Here is a 19,966-nt window from a genome sequence, read left to right as displayed (position 1 = left end):
CCTCCTGGTGCATCTAGAGGTGGTTTCAAGGTCTTTATGGGGCTGAGAAACCTCCAGGTGACCCCGTTGTCCCCTCTTGGTGCATCTAGAGGTGGTTTTGGGGTCTCCGTGGGGTCTGAGGAACCTCCTGGTGCATCTAGAGGTGGTTTCGAGGTCTTTATGGGCCTGAGGAACCTCCTGGTGACCCCGTTGTCCCCTCCTGGTGCTTCTAGAGGTGGTTTTGGGGTCTCCACGAGGTCTGAGGAACCTCCTGGTGCATCTAGAGGTGGTTTCGAGGTCTTTATGGGGCTGAGGAACCTCCTGGTGACCCCGTTGTCCCCCTCCCAGGGCCCTCCTGGCGGTGGCTTTGGTGCTGTCGACGCCGGCGGCCACGTTGCTCCTGGGGATCTTCTTGGAGCGGGAGCTGGTGGAGGCTCCGGCCTCGCTGGCCGAGGGGTGGCAGCGGTTCCTGGGGGCCCTGGGGGAAGGTCTCCTCCAGCACCACCTCCACGGGTCCCTGGTGGTCCCCGTCCTGACCCTGGGCACCTACCCCTGCTGGCTGCTCCTCTGGAACGTCCTCTTCTGGAGGTGATGGACGGACACACGGACACGGGATGGAGCTTCAGAGCCATGGATGGACGCACGGACTCAAGGACAGACCCCCCCAGAGCCATGGATGGACCCATGGAGGGACCTTCAGAGCTTCAGAGCCATGGGTGGATCCATGGATCCAAGGATGGACCCATGGATGGACCCTCAGACCCATGGATGGACGCCTGGAGGGACCTTCAGACCTTCAAACTCATGGATGGACACACGGACAGACCCCCAGACCCATGGATGGACACCTGGATGGACCTTCAGACCTTGAAACTCATGGATGGACACACGGACAGACCCCCAGACCCATGAATGGACACCTGGATGGACCTTCAGACCTTCAAACTCATGGATGGACACACGGACAGACCCCCAGAGCCATGGTTGGACCCATGGATGGACCCTCAGACCTTCAAACTCATGGATGGACACACGGACAGACCCCCAGACCCATGGATGGACTCATGGATGGACCTTCAGACCTTCAAACTCATGGATGGACACACAGACAGACCCCCAGACCCATGGATGGACACCTGGATGGACCTTCAGAGCTTCAGAGCCATGGGTGGATCCATGGATCCAAGGATGGACCCATGGATGGACCCTCAGACCCATGGATGGACACCTGGATGGACACACAGACCTTCAGAGCCATGGATGGACACATGGACCCACGGACAGACCCACAGACCCGTGGAGAGAGCCCTAGATGGACCCACGGACGGACCCACGGACAGACCCACAGACAGACCCACAGACCCATGGAAAGAGCCCTAGATGGACCCACAGACAGACCCACGGACAGACCCACAGACAGACCTAGAGATCCATGGAAAGACCCACAGACAGACCCACAGACCCCTAAATGGACCCATGGAAGGACCCACGGACAGACCCACGGACAGACCCACAGACCCATGGAAAGAGCCCTAGATGGACCCACGGACAGACCCACGGACAGACCCACAGACAGACCTACAGATCCATGGCAAGAGCCCTAGATGGACCCACAGACAGACCCACGGACAGACCCACAGATGGAGCCATGGAAGGAGCCATGGACAGACGGACAGACGGACAGACGGCCGCCCCCCCGGCTGCAGGGGGGTGGGATCTGGGGGGAGAGTCACCAATAAAGAGCTGGGAACAGCAGTGAAACCAGTGCGGGGGACTGGGGGGGACTGGGAATGGGGAGGGGGGGGACTGGGAGGGACTGGGGGGGACTGGGGGGGACTGGGAATGGGGAGGGGGGGGACTGGGGGGGACTGGGAGGGACTGGGGGGGACTGGGGGGGACTGGGAATGGGGGAGGGGGGGGGACTGGGGGGGACTGGGAGGGACTGGGAGGGACTGGGGGGAACTGGGGGGGACTGGGAGGGACTGGGAGGGACTGGGAATGGGATGGGGAACTGGGAGGGACTGGGGGGGACTGGGGGGGACTGGGAGGGAGGGGGGTGGGAACTGGGAGGGACTGGGAGGGACTGGGGGGGACTGGGAATGGGATGGGGAACTGGGAGGGACTGGGGGGGACTGGGAATGGGATGGGGAACTGGGAGGGACTGGGGGGGACTGGGAGGGACTGGGAGGGAGGGGGGTGGGAACTGGGAGGGACTGGGAGGGACTGGGGGGGACTGGGAATGGGATGGGGAACTGGGAGGGACTGGGGGGGACTGGGGGGGACTGGGAGGGAGGGGGGTGGGAACTGGGAGGGACTGGGAGGGACTGGGGGGGACTGGGAATGGGATGGGGAACTGGGAGGGACTGGGGGGGACTGGGAGGGACTGGGAGGGAGGGGGGTGGGAACTGGGAGGGACTGGGGGGGACTGGGAGGGACTGGGAATGGGATGGGGAACTGGGAGGGACTGGGAGGGACTGGGGGGGACTGGGAGGGACTGGGAGGGAGGGGGGTGGGAACTGGGAGGGACTGGGGGGGACTGGGGGGGACTGGGAATGGGATAGGGAACTGGGAGGGACTGGGGGGGTCTGGGGGGGACTGGGAATGGGATGGGGAACTGGGAGGGACTGGGAGGGACTGGGGGGGACTGGGAGGGACTGGGAGGAAGGGGATGGGAACTGGGAAAGGGGGTGGAAATGGGGATGGGAACTGGGAGGGACTGGGAGGGACTGGGAGGGACTGGGAGGGACTGGGAATGGGGAGGGGAGGGGGGGGAGGGACTGGGAATGGGGAGGGAACTGGGAGGGACTGGGAGGGAGAGAGGGGTGGGAACTGGGAGGGAGGGGGGTGGGAACTGGGAGGGACTGGGAGGGAGAGAGGGGAGGGGACTGGGAGGGAGAGAGGGGTGGGAACTGGGAGGGAGGGGTGGGAACTGGGAGGAACTGGGAATGGGGAGGGGAACTGGGAGGGAGGGGTGGGAACTGGGAGGAACTGGGAGGGAGAGAGGGGTGGGAACTGGGAGGGAGGGGGGTGACTGGGAGGGACTGGGAGGGAGGGGGGGAACTGGGAGGGACTGGGAATGGGGAGGGGAACTGGGAGAGGGAGGGGGGAACTGGGAAGAAGAGGTGGGGAACTGGGAGGAACTGGGAGGGAGGCGCGGGAAACTGGGAGGGGAACTGGGAGGGGACTGGGAGGAACTGGGAAAAGGGGGTGGAAAAGAGGATGGGAACTGGGAAGAACTGGGAGGGAGGGGTGGGAACTGGGAGGAACTGGGAATGGGGAGGGGAACTGGGAGGGGAATAGGGATGGGAACTGGGAGGAACTGGGAGGGAGAGAGGGGAGGGAACTGGGAAAGGGGGTGGAAATGGGGATGGGAACTGGGAGGAACTGGGAGGGACTGGGAGGAGGGGGAACTGGGAGGAACTGGGAGAAAGGGGCTGGGAACTGGGAAAGGGGGTGGAAATGGGGATGGGAACTGGGAGGAACTGGGAGGGAACAGGGGGACTGGGAGGGACTGGGAATGGGGAGGGGAGGGAACTGGGAGGGAGGGGGGTGACTGGGAGGGACTGGGAGGGAGGGGTGGGAGCTGGGAGGGACTGGGAGGGAGAGAGGGGAGGGAACTGGGAGGGACTGGGAGGGAGGGGTGGGAACTGGGAGGGACTGGGAGGGAGAGAGGGGAGGGAACTGGGAGGGACTGGGAGGGAGGGGTGGGAACTGGGACTGGTGGGAACTGGGAAAAGGGGTGGAAATGGGGATGGGAACTGGGAGGAACTGGGAGGGAGGGGTGGGAACTGGGAGGGGAACTGGGAAGAACTGGGAAAGGGGGTGAGAACTGGAAGGGAGAGGTGGGGAACTGGGAATGGGGCTGGGAACTGGGAAGGGGGGTGGAAAAGGGGATGGGAACTGGGAGGAACTGGGAATGGGGAGGGGAACTGGGAGAGGGAGGGGGGAACTGGGAAGAACTGGGAGGGAGGTGCGGGAAACTGGGAGGGGAAGTGGGAGGAACTGGGAAGGGGGGTGGAACTGGGGGTGGGGGAACTGGAAGGGGAGGGGACTGGAAAGGGAGGGGGAAGGGGACGGTGACGTCACTTCCGGCCGGGGACCGGAAGCGGGGGGGCGGCCCGAGCCGTCCCCCTGACCTCGGCGATGGCGGCGATGGCGGCGCGGGGGCTGCGGGGAGAGCGGTACCGGCGGCTCCTGCTGCCCCGGGGCCCCGCGGCGCCGCTGCCGGTACTGGGGGGGCTGGGGGGACTGGGACTGGGGATACTGGGAGGGTGAGGGCACTGAGACTGGGAGAACTGGGATGGGGGGGGCACTGGGAGGGGGGATACTGGGATGGGGGGGGCACTGGGAGGGGGGGAAATAGAAGGGGGGGGCACTGGGGGCGGGTCGGAACTAGAAGGGGGGGACACCGGGGCTGGGGGGACTGGAATGGGGGGGGCACCGGGACTGGGGGAACTGGGAGAGAGGGGGGCACTGGGACTGGGGGAACTGGGAGCACTGGGAGAAGGGGGGGGCACTGGGACTGGGAGAACTGGGAGCACTGGGAGGGGTGGGGGGGCACTGGGAGAACTGGGAGCACTGGGAGAAGGGGGGGGCACGGGGACTGGGAGAACTGGGAGCACTGGGAGGGGTGGGGGGGCACTGGGAGAACTGGGGGCACTGGGAGAACTGGGAGCACTGGGAGAAGGGGGGGGCACTGGGATTGGGAGAACTGGGAGCACTGGGAGGGGTGGGGGGGCACTGGGAGAACTGGGAGCACTGGGAGGGGGGCACTGGGACTGGGAGAACTGGGAGGGGTGGGGGGGCACTGGGAGAGGGGGAACTGGGGGGACTGGGAGGGGTGGGGGGGCACTGGGACTGGGAGAACTGGGAGAACTGGGGGGGGGCACTGGGACTGGGGATACTGGGAGCACTGGGGGGGCACTGGGACTGGGAGCACTGGGAGAACTGGGAGGGGGACACTGGGACTGGGGATACTGGGAGCACTGGGGGGGCACTGGGACTGGGAGAACTGGGAGGGGGGACACTGGGACTGGGGATACTGGGAGCACTGGGGGGGGCACTGGGACTGGGAGCACTGGGAGGGGGACACTGGGACTGGGGATACTGGGAGCACTGGGGGGGCACTGGGACTGGGAGAACTGGGAGGGGGGACACTGGGACTGGGGATACTGGGAGCACTGGGGGGGGCACTGGGACTGGGAGCACTGGGAGAACTGGGAGGGGGGGCACTGGGACTGGGGATACTGGGAGCACTGGGGGGGCACTGGGACTGGGAGAACTGGGAGGGGGGACACTGGGACTGGGGATACTGGGAGCACTGGGGGGGGCACTGGGACTGGGAGCACTGGGAGAACTGGGAGGGGGGGCACTGGGACTGGGGATACTGGGAGCACTGGGGGGGGCACTGGGACTGGGAGCACTGGGAGAACTGGGAGGGGGACACTGGGACTGGGGATACTGGGAGCACTGGGGGGGGCACTGGGACTGGGAGCACTGGGAGAACTGGGAGGGGGGGCACTGGGACTGGGGATACTGGGAGCACTGGGGGGGGCACTGGGACTGGGAGCACTGAGAGAACTGGGAGGGGGGGCACTGGGACTGGATACTGGGAGCACTGGGGGGGCACTGGGACTGGGAGAACTGGGAGAACTGGGAGGGGGGGCACTGGGACTGGGGATACTGGGAGCACTGGGGGGGGTACTGGGACTGGGAGAACTGGGAGGGGGGACACTGGGACTGGGGATACTGGGAGCACTGGGAGGGGGGGCACTGGGACTGGGATGACTGGGAGCACTGGGAGGGTGGGGAGCATTGGGACTGGGAGCACTGGGAGGGGGGGCACTGGGACTGGGAGAACTGGGAGCACTGGGAGGGGTGGGGGGGCAATGGGAGAGGGGGAACTGGGAGCACTGGGAGGGGTGGGGGGGCACTGGGACTGGGAGAACTGGGAGAACTGGGGGGGGGCACTGGGACTGGAGGAACTGGGAGCACTGGGAGGGGTGGGGGGGCAATGGGACTGGGAGCACTGGGAGAACTGGGGGGGGCACTGGGACTGGGGATACTGGGAGCACTGGGGGGGCACTGGGACTGGGAGCACTGGGAGAACTGGGAGGGGGGGCACTGGGACTGGGGATACTGGAAGCACTGGGGGGGTACTGGGACTGGGAGAACTGGGGGGGGGGCACTGGGACTGGGGATAGTGGGAGCACTGGGGGGGGTACTGGGACTGGGAGAACTGGGAGGGGGGACACTGGGACTGGGGATACTGGGAGCACTGGGGGGGGTACTGGGACTGGGAGAACTGGGAGAAGGGGGGGCACTGGGACTGGGATGACTGGGAGCACTGGGACTGGGAGAACTGGGAGCACTGGGAGGGGGGGAACACTGATACTGGGGATACTGGGAGGGGCGTGACTGGGGGGGGAGGGGATTTCCCCAGCCCAGTGACACCAGTTTCCCGTCCCAGTATCCCCAGTGCTCCCAGTCCAGCATCCCCAGTCCCAGTGCCCCCCCCACCTCTCCCAGTATCCCCAGTCCCAGTCCCCCCCCATCTCTCCCAGTATCCCCAGTGCTCCCAGTCCAGTATCCCCAGTCCCAGTGCCCTTTCTCCTCTCCCAGTAACCCCAATCCCAGTGTCCCCTCCCAGTCCCAGTGCCCCCCTCCCAGTGCTCCCAGTTCCCCCTCTCCCAGTGCCCCCCCCCCCCTCCCAGTGCTCCCAGTTCTCCCAGTCCCAGTGCCCCCATGCTCCCAGTTCTCCCATTTCTACCCCCCCAGCCCCATTGGTGCCCCCCCCATCCCTAATACCCCCATATCTGCCCCCCCAGACCCATTTCTGCCCCCCCTTATCTACCCCCAGCCCCCATTTCTACCCCCCCAGCCCCCATTTCTACCCCCCCAGACTCCATTTCTACCCCCCACCCCCTATATCTGCCCCCCAGCCCCATTTCTGCCCCCCCATTTCTACCCCCCCAGCCCCCATTTCTACCCCCCCATCCCCATTTCTACCCCCCACCCCCCATTGGTGCCCCCCGCATCCCTAATACCCCCTATATCTACCCCCCAGACCCCATTTCTGCCCCCCGACCGCATTTCTACCCCCAGACCCCATTTCTACCCCCTCACCCCCTATATCTGCCCCCCCAGACCCCATTTCTGCCCCCCCATATCTACCCCGAGCCCCATTTCTCCCCCCCCAGACCCCATTTCTGACCCCCCATATCTACCCCCAGCCCCCATTTCTGCCCCCCCAGCCCCCATTTCTGCCCCCCCATATCTACCCTGAGCCCCATTTCTCCCCCCCCAGACCCCATTTCTGACCCCCCCATATCTACCCCCAGCCCCCATTTCTGCCCCCCCACCCCCTATATCTGCCCCCCCAGCCCCCATTTCTGCCCCCCCATATCTACCCCGAGCCCCATTTCTCCCCCCCCAGACCCCATTTCTGACCCCCCATATCTACCCCCAGCCCCCATTTCTGCCCCCCCACCCGCTATATCTGCCCCCCCAGACCCCATTTCTGCCCCCCCATTTCTCCCCCCCAGTCCCCATTTCTCCCCCCCAGCCCCCATTGGTGCCCCCCATCCCTAATGCCCTCTATATCTGCCCCCCCAGCCCCATATCTGCCCCCCCATGTCTACCCCCACCCCCATTTCTGCCCCCCCAGCCCCTATATCTGCCCCCCCAACCCCATTTCTGCCCCCCCATATCTACCCCCAGCCCCATTTCTTCCCCCCCAGTCCCCCATTGGTCCCCCCCCCATCCCTAATACCCCCTATATCTACCCCCCAGACCCCATTTCTGCCCCCCGGCACCCCATTTCTACCCCCCCACCTCCTATATCTGCCCCCCCAACCCCATTTCTGCCCCCCCATATCTGTCCCCAGCCCCATTTTAGCCCCCCCAGCCCCCATTTCTACCCCCAACCCCATTTCTGCCCCCCATATCTACCCCTAGCCCCATTTCTACCCCCCAGCCCCCATTTCTACCCCCCAGCCCCATTTCTGCCCCCCCGTATCTACTCCGAGCCCCATTTCTCCCCCCCCAGACCCCCATTTCTACCCCCAAGACTCCCATTTCTACCCCCCCAGCCCCATTTCTACCCCCCCATATCTACCCCCAGCCCCATTTTAGCCCCCCCAAACCCCATTTCTCCCCCCCCACCCCCATTTCTGACCCCCCCCCCCCTCTTTTTTCCGCCCCCGCAGGCCCCCCTCTCGTCGCTGCCCCCCCCCCCCCGGGCGGGGGTCCCGCTGGGCGCTGGGGGCGCTGGGGGCGCTGGTGGCCGGGGGGGGGACGGTGGCGGCGCTGACGCTGGCCCTGGGGGGGCCGGGGGGGCCGCTGAGGGCCGGCGAGCTGGAGCTGCACCCCCCCCCCTTCCCCTGGAGCCACGCGGGGTACCTGGACGCCCTCGACCACGCCAGGTGCGTACTGGGAGCGCTGGGAGGGGGCGGGGGGTGCGCTGGGAGGGGGGATATTGGGGATACTGGGAGTACTGGGAGCGCTGGGAGAGGTTGGGGGGGCACTGAGAGGTGGGGGGGGGCACTGGGAGTGGGGATACCAGGGATACTGGGGGTACTGGGAGCACTGGGAGAGGGTGGGGGGGTGCTGGGAGGGGGGATATTGGGGATACTGGGGGTACTGGGAGCACTGGGAGGGGGCGGGGGGCGCTGGGAGGGGGGATACTGGGGATACTGGGAGCACTGGGAGCACTGGGAGGGGGCGGGGGGGGCGCTGGGAGGGGGGATATTGGGGATACTGGGAGTACTGGGGGCACTGGGAGAGGTTGGGGGGGCACTGAGAGGTGGGGGGGGCGCTGGGAGTGGGGATACCAGGGATACTGGGGGTACTGGGAGCACTGGGAGGGGGTGGGGGGGTGCTGGGAGGGGGGATATTGGGGATACTGGGGGTACTGGGAGCACTGGGAGGGGGCGGGGGGCGCTGGGAGGGGGGATACTGGGGATACTGGGAGCACTGGGAGCACTGGGAGGGGGCGGGGGGAGGGGGGATATTGGGGATACTGGGAGTACTGGGGGCACTGGGAGAGGTTGGGGGGGCACTGAGAGGTGGGGGGGCGCTGGGAGTGGGGATACCAGGGATACTGGGGGTACTGGGAGCACTGGGAGGGGGCGGGGGGGCGCTGGGAGGGGGGATATTGGGGATACTGGGAGCACTGGGAGGGGGCGGGGGGGGCGCTGGGAGGGGGGATATTGGGGATACTGGGGGTACTGGGAGCACTGGGAGGGGGCGGGGGGGGCGCTGGGAGGGGGGATATTGTGGATACGGGGAGTACTGGGGGCACTGGGAGGGGTGGGGGGGCTGCTGGGAGGGGGGGTATTGGGGATATTGGGAGCACTGGGAGCACTGGGAGGGGGCGGGGGGGCGCTGGGAGTGGGGATACTGGGAGTACTGGGAGCGCTGGGAGATGTTGGGGGGGCACTGAGAGGTGGGGGGGGCACTGGGAGTGGGGATACCAGGGGTACTGGGAGCACTGGGAGAGGTTGGGGGGGCACTGGGAGAGGTAGGGGGGCACTGGGAGAGGTGTGGGGGGCACTGGGAGCGGAGATACTGGGGATACTGGGAGTACTGGGAGCACTGGGAGAGGTGGGGGGGCACTGGGAGCGGAGATACTGGGGATACTGGGAGCACTGGGAGTGGAGATACTGGGGATACTGGGAGCACTGGGAGTGGAGATACTGGGGATACTGGGAGCACTGGGAGTGGAGATACTGGGGATACTGGGAGCACTGGGAGTGGAGATACTGGGGATACTGGGAGCACTGGGAGTGGAGATACTGGGGATACTGGGAGCACTGGGAGTGGAGATACTGGGGATACTGGGAGCACTGGGAGTGGAGATACTGGGGATACTGGGAGCACTGGGGGCACTGGGAGAGGTTGGGGGGGCACTGGGAGCAGAGATACTGGGGATACTGGGAGTACTGGGAACACTGGGAGTGGAGATACTGGGGATACTGGGGGCACTGGGAGAGGTTGGGGGGGCACTGGGAGAGGTGGGGGGGCACTGGGAATGGGGATACTGGGATAGGGGGGCACTGGGACTGGAGATGCTGGGGATACTGGGAGTGCTGGGAGGGGGCGGAGGGGGCGCTGGGAGTGGGGATTGCGGGGATACTGGGAGTACTGGGGGCACTGGGAGGGGGCGGGGGGGCGCTGGGAGGGGTGGGGGGGCGCTGGGAGCGGAGATACCGGGGATACTGGGGGTACTGGGAGCACTGGGAGAGGTTGGGGGGGTGCTGGGAGTGGGGATACTGGGGGCACTGGGAGCACTGGGGGCACTGGGAGTGGGGATTCCGGGGATACTGGGGGTACTGGGGGCACTGGGAGGGGGCGGGGGGCGCTGGGAGTGGGGATACTGGGAGTACTGGGAGAGGTGGGGGCTGGGAAATGGGGAGCTGGGAGAGGGAAATGGGAAGAGGGAAACGGGAAGTGGGAAATGGGAAGTGGAAGAGGAAAAAGGGGAGTGGGAAGTGGGGAGTGGAAGAGGGAAGTGGGAAGTGGAAGTAGGAAGTGGGAAATGGAGTGGAGGAGGGAAATGGGAAGTGGAAGAGGAAAAAGGGGAGTGGGAAATGGGGAGTGGAAGAGGAAAGTGGGAAGTGGAAGTGGGAAGTGGGAAACAGGGAGTGGAAGTGGGAAATGGGGAGTGGAAGAGGAAAAAGGGGAGTGGGAAATGGGGAGTGGAAGAGGGAAATGGGGAGTAAGAGTCTAGATGGGAAACGGGAGTGGAAGTGGGGAAGAGGGAGTGGGAAATGGGGAGTGGAAGAGGGAAATGGGAAGTGGAAGAGGGAAATGGGGAAGAGGGAGTGGGAAATGGGGAGTGGAAGAGGGAAATGGGGAGTAAGAGTCTAGATGGGAAACGGGAGTGGAAGTGGGGAAGAGGGAGTGGGAAATGGGGAGCGGAAGAGGGAAATGGGAAGTGGAAGAGGGAAATGGGGGACAGGGAGTGGGAAACGGGGAGTGGAAGAGGGAAATGGGGAAGAGGGAAATGGCGAAGAGGGAGTGGGAAATGGGGAGTGGAAGAGGGAAATGGGGAAGAGGGAAATGGCGAAGAGGGAAATGGCGAAGAGGGAGTGGGAAATGGGGAGTGGAAGAGGGAAATGGGGGACAGGGAGTGGGAAATGGGGAAGAGGGAGTGGGAAATGGGGAGTGGAAGTGGGAAATGGGGAGTGGAAGAGGGAAATGGGGAACTGGGAGTGGGAAATGGGGAAGAGGGAGTGGGAAATGGGGAGTGGAAGAGGGAAATGGGGAAGAGAGAGTGGGAAATGGGGAGCGGAAGAGGGAAATGGGGTATGGAAGAGGGAAATGGGGAGCTGGGAGAGGGAAATGGGGAGTGGAAGAGGGAAATGGGGAGTGGAAGTGGGAAATGGGGAAGAGGGAGTGGGAAATGGGGAGTGGAAGAGGGAAATGGGGGACAGGGAGCGGGAAATGGGGGACAGGGAGTGGGAAATGGGGAAGAGAGAGTGGGAAATGGGGAGTGGAAGAGGGAAATGGGAACCGGAAGTGCAGAGTGGGAGCCTGGGTGGGAAACGAGGAGTAGAAAACAGGGAGAAGACGTGGAAAACAGAGGGAAGACGTGGAAAACAGGGAGAAGAAGTGGAAAACGGGAGCGGGAAAGGGGAAATGGGAAGTGGGAAGCAGGAAGCGTCAGCATTTCCTGGTGGTGTTCCCGGCAGCGTGCGCCGGGGGTTCCAGGTGTACAAGCAGGTGTGCTCGGCCTGTCACAGCATGGAGTACCTCGCCTTCCGCCAGCTCATCGGCGTCAGCCACACCGAGAGCGAGGCCAAGGCCCTCGCCGAGGAGGTCCGAGACCAGTACCCACCAGTAACACCAGTTCAGGGCCGTTTCCTCCCAGTTTGGGGCCGTTTCCTCCCAGTTTGAGGCCACTTCCTCCCAGTTTAAGCCTCTTTTCCCGCTTTGAGGCCGTTTCCTCCCGCTTTGAGGCCGTTTCCTCCCGCTTTGAGGCCGTTTCCTCCCAGTTTGAGGCCATTTCCTCCTGCTTTGAGGCCGTTTCCTCGCAGTTTGAGGCCATTTCCTCCCAGTTTGAGGCTATTTCCTCCCAGTTTAAGCCTCTTTTCCCAGTTTGAGGCTCTTTCCTCCCACTTTGAGGCTCTTTCCTCCCACTTTGAGGCTCTTTCCTCCCACTTTGAGGCTCTTTCCTCCCACTTTGAGACTGTTTCCTCCCACTTTAAGCTTCTTTTCCCAGTTTGAGGCTGTTTCCTCCCGCTTTGAGGCTGTTTTCTCCCGCTTTGAGGCCGTTTCCTCCCAGTTTGAGGCCGTTTCCTCCCACTTTGAGGCCGTTTCCTCCCACTTTGAGGCCGTTTCCTCCTGCTTTGAGGCCATTTCCTCCCGCTTTGAGGCCGTTTCCCCTCAGTTTGAGGCTATTTCCTCCCACTTTGAGCCTCTGCCTTCCCAATTTAAGCCTCTTTTCCCGCTTTGAGGCCGTTTCCTCCCGCTTTGAGGCCGTTTCCTCCCAGTTTGAGGCCGTTTCCTCCCAGTTTGAGGCCATTTCCTCCTGCTTTGAGGCCGTTTCCTCGCAGTTTGAGGCCATTTCCTCCCAGTTTGAGGCTCTTTCCTCCCACTTTGAGGCTCTTTCCTCCCACTTTGAGGCTCTTTCCTCCCACTTTGAGGCTCTTTCCTCCCACTTTGAGGCTCTTTCCTCCCACTTTGAGGCTCTTTCCTCCCAGTTTGAGACCGTTTCCTCCCAGTTTGAGACCGTTTCCTCCCACTTTAAGCTTCTTTTCCCAGTTTGAGGCCGTTTCCTCCCGCTTTGAGGCTGTTTCCTCCCGCTTTGAGGCCGTTTCCCCTTAGTTTGAGGCTATTTCCTCCCACTTTGAGCCTCTGCCTTCCCAATTTAAGCCTCTTTTCCTAGTTTGAAGCCGTTTCCTCCCAGTTTGAGCCTGTTTCCCCTCAGTTTGAGGCTATTTCCTCCCAGTTTGAGCTTCTGCCTTCCCAGTTTAAGCCTCTTTTCCCCTTTGGGGCCGTTTCCTCCCACTCTGAGGCTCTTTCCTCCCCCTTTGAGGCTCTTTCCTCCCCCTTTGAGGCTCTTTCCTCCCCCTTTGAGGCTCTTTCCTCCCGCTTTGAGGCTCTTTCCTTCCACTTTCAAGCCATTTCCTCCCAGTTTGAGCCTCTGCCTTCCCAGTTTAAGCCTCTTCTCCCAGTTTGACCCCCTTTCCCCCCACTTTGACCCCCTTTCCCCCACTCTGACCCCATTTCCCCCCACTCTGACCCCATTTCCCCCCTCTTCAACCCCATTTCCCCCTCTTCAACCCCATTTCCCCCTCTTCGACCCCATTTCCCCCACTTCGACCCCATTTCCTCCCACTTTGACCCCATTTCCCCCCTCTTTGACCCCATTTCCCCCCACTTCGACCCCGTTTCCCCCCTCTTCGACCCCGTTTCCTCCCACTTTGACCCCATTTCCCCCCACTTTGACCCCATTTCCCCCTTTCCCTCCTCAGGTGGAGGTCCTGGACGGCCCCAACGAGGAAGGGGAAATGTTCCTCCGGCCCGGGAAGATCTCAGACTCCTTCCCGAAGCCGTATCCCAATGCCGAGGCCGCCCGGGCAGCCAACAACGGGGCCCTGCCCCCCGACCTCAGCTACATCGTCAACGCCCGGTGAGCTGGAAGCATCTCCGGGGGCTTTTCCCATCGGATCCGGGGCCTGGAGGCATCTCCAGAGGGTTCTGAGCCTTGATCCATGAGTTTGGAGGCATCTCCAGAGGGTTCTGAGCCTTGATCCATGGGCTGGAGGCACCTCCAGAGGGTTCTGAGCCTTGATCCATGGGCTGGAGGCACCTCCAGAGGGATCTGAGCCTTGATCCATGAGCTGGAGGCACCTCCAGAGGGATCTGAGCCTTGATCCATGGAGTTGAGGCATCTCCAGAGGGTTCTGAGCCTCGATCCATGAGCTGGAGGCACCTCCAGAGGGGGTTTTTGATGGATCCATGGGGTTGAGGCACCTCCAGAGGGTTCTGAGCCTCGATCCATGAGCTGGAGGCACCTCCAGAGGGTTCTGAGCCTCGATCCATGAGCTGGAGGCACCTCCAGAGGGTTCTGAGCCTTGATCCGTGAGTTTGGAGGCACCTCCAGAGGGATCTGAGCCTTGATCCATGGGGTTGAGGCACCTCCAGAGGGTTCTGAGCCTCGATCCATGAGCTGGAGGCACCTCCAGAGGGTTCTGAGCCTCGATCCATGAGCTGGAGGCACCTCCAGAGGGTTCTGAGCCTCGATCCATGAGCTGGAGGCACCTCCAGAGGGTTCTGAGCCTCGATCCATGAGCTGGAGGCACCTCCAGAGGGGGTTTTTGATGGATCCATGGGGTTGAGGCACCTCCAGAGGGTTCTGAGCCTCGATCCATGAGCTGGAGGCACCTCCAGAGGGATCTGAGCCTCGATCCATGGGGTTGAGGCACCTCCAGAGGGTTCTGAGCCTTGATCCATGAGCTGGAGGCACCTCCAGAGGGTTCTGAGCCTCGATCCATGAGCTGGAGGCACCTCCAGAGGGATCTGAGCCTTGATCCATGGGCTGGAGGCACCTACAGAGGGTTCTGAGCCTCGATCCATGGGCTGGAGGCACCTCCAGAGGGATCTGAGCCTTGATCCATGAGCTGGAGGCACCTCCAGAGGGATCTGAGCCTTGATCCATGAGCTGGAGGCACCTCCAGAGGGATCTGAGCCTTGATCCATGGAGTTGAGGCATCTCCAGAGGGTTCTGAGCCTCGGTCCATGAGCTGGAGGCACCTCCAGAGGGGGTTTTGATGGATCCATGGGGTTGAGGCACCTCCGGAGGCTTCCGAGCTCCAAGTTGAGGTTGTCCAAGGGGCTTTTTCTGCCCCGTTAACCCCTTCCTCCCCGGCTCCTCCAGCCACGGGGGTGAGGACTACGTCTTCTCCTTGCTGACGGGCTACTGCGACCCCCCGGCTGGCGTCTCCGTGCGGGAAGGGCTCCACTACAACCCCTACTTCCCCGGCCAGGCCATCGGCATGGCCCCCCCCATCTACAACGAGGTCCTCGAGTTCGAGGACGGTAAAAAAAAGGGGGTCACGGGGGCATGGAAGGGGTTAATTGGGGGGTTTGGGGGGGCACTGGGGCAGTTTGGAGGTGTTTGGGGGGTTAACTGGGGTGTTTAAGGGGTTAATTGGGGCGTTTGGGGGTTAATTGGGATGTTTGGGGGGTCACAGGAGTGTTTGGGGGGTTAACTGGGGTGTTTAAGGGGTTAATTGGGGTGTTTGGGGGGTTAATTGGGGTTTTTAGGGGGTTAATTGGGGTGTTTGGGGGTTAATTGGGGTGTTTAGGGGGTTAATTGGGGGTTTAGGGGGTGAATTGGGGTGTTTCGGGGTGTTTGGGGGGTTAATTGGGGTGTTTGGGGGTGTTTAAGGGGTTAATTGGGGTGTTTAGGGGGTTAATTCGGGTGTTTGGGGGGTTAATTGGGGTGTTTGGGGGTGTTTAAGGGGTTAATTGGGGTGTTTGGGGGTGTTTAAAGGGTGTTTGGGGGTGTTTAGGGGGTTAATTGGGGTGTTTAGAGGGTTAATTGGGGGGTTTGGGGGGTCACGGGGCCGTTTAAAGGGTTAATTGGGGGGTCACAGGGGTGTTTAAGGGGTTAATTGGGGGGTTTGGGGGGTCCCGGGGGCGTTTAAGGGGTTAATTGGGGGGTTTAAGGGGTTAATTGGGGGGTTTGGGGGTATTTGATGTATTTAGGTGGGTTTTTAGGGGGCATTTTGGGGTATTTAGGTGGGTTTTTAGGGATTTTTAGGGGGCTTTTGGGGTTTTTAGGTGGGTTTTTAGTGTATTTAGGGGTCATTTTTTATATTTAGTTGGGTTTTTAGGGGTTTTTAGGGGGCATTTGTTGTATTTAGGTGGCTTTTTAGGGGTCATTTGACCTATTTAGGTGGGTTTTTAGGGGTCCTTTGGTGTATTTAGGTGGGTTTTTAGGGTTTTTAGGGGGCATTTGGTGTATTTAAGTGGGTTTTTATGGGTTTTGAGGGGGCATTTGATGTCTTTAGGAGGGTTTTTAGGGGTTTTTAGGGGCATTTGGTGTATTTAAGTGGGTTTTTAGTGTATTTAGGGGTCATTTCTTGTATTTAACTGGGTTTTTAGGGGCATTTGGTGTATTTAGGTGGTTTTTTAGGGGGTTTAGGGGCATTTGTTGCATTTAGGAGGGTTTTTAGGGGGTTTTAGGGGCATTTGCCGTATTTAGGTGGATTTTTAGGGGTCCTTTGGTGTATTTAGGTGGGGTTTTAGGGATTTTAGGGACATTTTTTGTATTTAGGAGGGTTTTTAGGGGTCATTTTTTGTATTTAAGTGGGTTTTTAGGGGCATTTGCTGCATTTAGGTGGGTTTTCAGGGGTTTTAGGGGTCCTTTGTTGTATTTCAGTGGGTTTTTAGTGTATTTAGGGGTCATTTTTTGTATGTAGGTGGGTTTTTAGGGGTCATTTGTTGTATTTAGGTGGGTTTTTAAGGGTTTTTAGGGGTCCTTTGTCCTATTCAAGTGGGTTTTTAGGGGTTTTAGGGGTCATTTGTTCTATTTAGGTGGGGTTTTAGGGGGCATTTGCTGCATTTACTTGGGTTTTAGGGGGCATTTGTTGTATTTAAGTGGTTTTTTAGGGTATTTAGGAGTCATTTGTAGTATATATGTGGGTTTTTAGGCATCATTTGTTGTATTTAGAGTGGGTTTTAGGGTTTTTTAGGGACATTTGCTGTATTTAGGTGGGTTTTTAGGGGGCATTTGGTGTATTTAGGTGGGTTTTTAGGGGTTTTGGGGGGCATTTGGTGTATTTAAGTCGGTTTTTAGTGTATTTAGGGGTCATTTCTTGTATTTAGGAGGGTTTTTAGGGGGCGTTTGGTGTATTTAGGTGGGTTTTAGGGGTTTTTAGGGGGCGTTTGGTGTATTTAGGTGGGTTTTAGGGGTTTTTAGGGGGCATTTGGTGTATTTAGGTGGATATTTAGGCGTTTTTAGGGGTCATTTGTCCTATTCAAGTGGGTTTTTAGGGGTTTTAGGGGTTATTTGTTCTATTTAGGTGGGTTTTTAGGGTCCTTTGTTGTATTTAAGTGGGTTTTTAGGGGTTTTTAGGAGTCATTTGTTGTATTTAGGTGGATATTTAGGCGTTTTTAGGGGTCATTTGTCCTATTCAAGTGGGTTTTTAGGGGTTTTAGGAGACATTTGTTCTATTTAGGTGGGTTTTTATGGCTCCTTTGTTGTATTTAAGTGGGTTTTTAGGGGGTTTAGGGGTCATTTCTTGTATTTAGGAGGGTTTTTAGGGGGCATTTATCCTATTTAGGTGGGTTTTTAGGGTCCTTTGTTGTATTTAGGTGGGTTTTTAGGCTTTTTAGGGGGCATTTGGTGTATTTAGGTGGGTTTTTAGGGGTTTTAGGGGGCATTTGTTCTATTTAGGAGGATTTTTAGGGGGCTTTTGTTATATTGAGGTGGGTTTTTAGGGTTTTTAGGGGCCATTTGTCCTATTTCGATGGGTTTTCGGGGTTTTTAGGGGCGATTTTCCCCATTTCGAGCTTCTTTTGGGGCTCTTTGTCACCCTGACCCCCCTTTTTCCCCGCAGGGACCCCCGCCACCATGTCTCAGATCGCCAAGGACGTCTGCACCTTCCTGCGCTGGGCGGCTGAGCCCGAGCACGATCACCGCAAGCGAATGGGATTAAAGGTTTTTCGGGGGGCTCCGACCCATCCCCTTCCCCCCCCCCATCTGGGGCACCTCCTGACCCCCCTTTTTTTCCTTCCTACCCCCCCAGATGCTGCTTCTCGGGGCTCTCCTGGCCCCCCTCTCCTATTACCTGAAGCGGCACAAGTGGTCGGTGATGAAGAGCCGGAAGATGATTTATCGGCCCCCCAAGTAGAAATTAAATAATAAAAAAAAAAGGGGGGTTGGAAAATGTGGGGGATCCCCCCCCCCCCCAACCAGGTCCCATAGAGGGAGCCCCGAGCTCCATCGCGGGGTGGAAATAAAGGATTCGTTCCAGGGAGGAGGTTGAGGAGCTGGAGGGATCCGTGGGGTCTGAGCCGGGGGGTGGGATCCATGGGGTGGGATTTGAGCCGTTGAGTGGGATCCATGGCGTGGGATCAGAGCCATAGTGTGGGATCCATGGGATCAGAGCTATGTGGTGGGATCTGCGGGCTGGGATCCATTCCATGGGGTCTGAGCCGGGGGGTGGGATCCATGGGGTGGGATCAGATCCATGGGGTGGGATCCATTCCGTGGGGTCTGAGCCATGGGGTGGGATCCATTCCCTGGGGTCTGAGCCGGGGGGTGGGATCCATGGGGTGGGATCCATTCCATGGGGTGGGATGCATTCCATGGGGTCTGAGCTGTGGGGTCTGAGCCATGGGGTGGGATCTGGGGGTTGAGATCCATGGGGTGGGATTGGAGCTATGGGGTGGGATCCGTGGGGTGGGATCAGAGCTATCGGGTGGGATCAGTGGGGTGGGATCCATTCCATGGGATTGGAGCCATGGGGTCTGAGCCATGGGGTGGGATCTGTGGCATGGGATTGGAGCTGTGGGGTGGGATCCTTGGGTGGGATCCATTCCCTGGGGTCTGAGCCGCGGGGTGGGATCCATGGGGTGGGATCCATGGGGTGGGATCCCTGGATCGGGGTGCGTGGGGTGGGATCCCTGGATCGGGATCCGTGGGGCGGGATCCCTGGATCGGGGTGAGTGGGGCGGGATCCCTGGATCGGGGTGCGTGGGGCGCTCTCTGTGCTGCACACGGTGGGTTTATTGGTCGCCTCCGGAGCCACCGACCCCGTCACGGGGCCACCAGCAGCTCCTCCAGTATCACCAGTAGCTTCTCCAGGGCCACCATCAGCGTCTTTGGTGCCACCATCAGCGTCTCTGGGGCCACCAGCAGCTTCTCCAGGGCCACCAGTAGCTTCTCCAGGGCCACCAGCAGCTCCTCAGGGGCCACCAGCAGTGTCTCCGGGGCCACCAACAGCTCCTCTGGGGCCACCAACAGTGTCTCCGGGGCCACCAGCAGCGTCTCCAGGGACACCAGCAGCTCCTCTGGGGCCACCAACAGCGTCTCCGGGGACACCAGCAGCTCCTCTGGGGCCACCAACAGCGTCTCCGGGGACACCAGCAGCTCCTCTGGGGCCACCAGCAGCTCCTCTGGGGCCACCAACATGTTCTCGGTGCCACCAGCAGCTTCTCCAGCTCCTCTGGAGCCACCAACAGGTTCTCTGGTGCCACCAGCAGCTTCTCTGGGGCCACCAACAGCTCCTCTGGGGCCACCAACGGCTTCTGGGTGCCCATGGTGGCATCTCCAGCTCTCCGGGAGGTGTCTCCGGGCTCTCCGGTGGCCGTGGTGGCATCTCCAGCTCTCCCAGTGGTGTCTCCGGGCTCTCCGGTGCACATGGTGGCATCTCCAGCTCTCCGGGTGGTGTCTCCGGGCTCTCCGGTGGCCGTGGTGGCATCTCCAGCTCTCCCAGTGGTGTCTCCGGGCTCTCCGGTGGCTGTGGTGGCATCTCCAGCTCTCCGGGTGGTGTCTCCGGGCTCTCCGGTGGCCGTGGTGGCATCTCCGGGGCCCCAGTCCCTCCCAGTCCCTCCCAGTGCCCCCCAGTGCCCCGTGTCTCTCACCGCGGGTCCCCACCGGGGCCCTTTGGTGACCCAGCAGATCTCGGTTTGGCAGAGGCGGCAACGCAGCCAGTCGCACCCGTCCCGCTTCTGCACCACCACGGCACAGCCGGGGCAGCGCATGGCGTCCCCGCGCTGCACCAGGGTCTGCGGGCACCCGAACCCGGCCCGGTGACACCAGAACCCATCATGGTGGCACCAAAACCCAGCCCGGTGACACCAGAACCCATCATGGTGGCACCAAAACCCTCTTCTAGACACCAAAACCCATCCCGGTGACACCCAAACCCGGCCCGGTGACACTGAAATCCAGCCTGGTGACAGTAAAACGCATCCCGGTGTCACCAAAACCCAGCCCGGTGGCACCAAAACCCAGCCCGGTGGCACC

The 19,966-nt window shown here is 61.2% G+C and overlaps 2 protein-coding genes across 3 annotated transcripts in view; both read left to right on the top strand.

Moving 5' to 3' along the window:
* The window catches only part of GPAA1 (glycosylphosphatidylinositol anchor attachment 1), a 30,799-nt gene extending 29,059 nt beyond the window's left edge, over nucleotides 1-1,740 (top strand). For both annotated transcript variants that reach the window (XM_069881730.1, XM_069881731.1), the window contains one exon: nucleotides 328-1,740. In XM_069881730.1, coding sequence (XP_069737831.1) covers nucleotides 328-571 — 244 coding nt within the window. In that variant the 3' untranslated portion in view covers nucleotides 572-1,740. The remainder of the gene's footprint in view (nucleotides 1-327) is intronic.
* A 2,382-nt stretch (nucleotides 1,741-4,122) lies between these two features.
* Nucleotides 4,123-17,972, top strand: LOC138734163 (cytochrome c1, heme protein, mitochondrial-like). Its single transcript, XM_069881742.1, has 7 exons — nucleotides 4,123-4,250; nucleotides 8,187-8,402; nucleotides 11,673-11,799; nucleotides 13,458-13,615; nucleotides 14,864-15,024; nucleotides 17,553-17,653; nucleotides 17,742-17,972. Exons 1-7 carry the CDS (start codon nucleotides 4,123-4,125, stop codon nucleotides 17,844-17,846), a joined length of 996 nt encoding a protein of 331 aa, XP_069737843.1. The 3' UTR covers nucleotides 17,847-17,972.
* Nucleotides 17,973-19,966: the final 1,994 nt, after the last annotated feature.

The sequence above is a fragment of the Phaenicophaeus curvirostris genome, unplaced genomic scaffold (genome assembly GCF_032191515.1).
Source record: "Phaenicophaeus curvirostris isolate KB17595 unplaced genomic scaffold, BPBGC_Pcur_1.0 scaffold_68, whole genome shotgun sequence".
NCBI lineage: Eukaryota > Metazoa > Chordata > Aves > Cuculiformes > Cuculidae > Phaenicophaeus > Phaenicophaeus curvirostris.
This window is presented reverse-complemented; position numbering and strand designations above follow the sequence as displayed.

Excerpts from the sequence above, each read along its gene's own strand:
- LOC138734163 (XM_069881742.1), top strand. The coding sequence starts at position 4,123 with ATGGCGGCGATGGCGGCGCGGGGGCTGCGGGGAGAGCGGTACCGGCGG. Across the intron at positions 11,800-13,457 it reads CCAAGGCCCTCGCCGAGGAG|GTGGAGGTCCTGGACGGCCC; the intron begins GTCCGAGACCAG and ends TTCCCTCCTCAG. Across the intron at positions 13,616-14,863 it reads AGCTACATCGTCAACGCCCG|CCACGGGGGTGAGGACTACG; the intron begins GTGAGCTGGAAG and ends CGGCTCCTCCAG.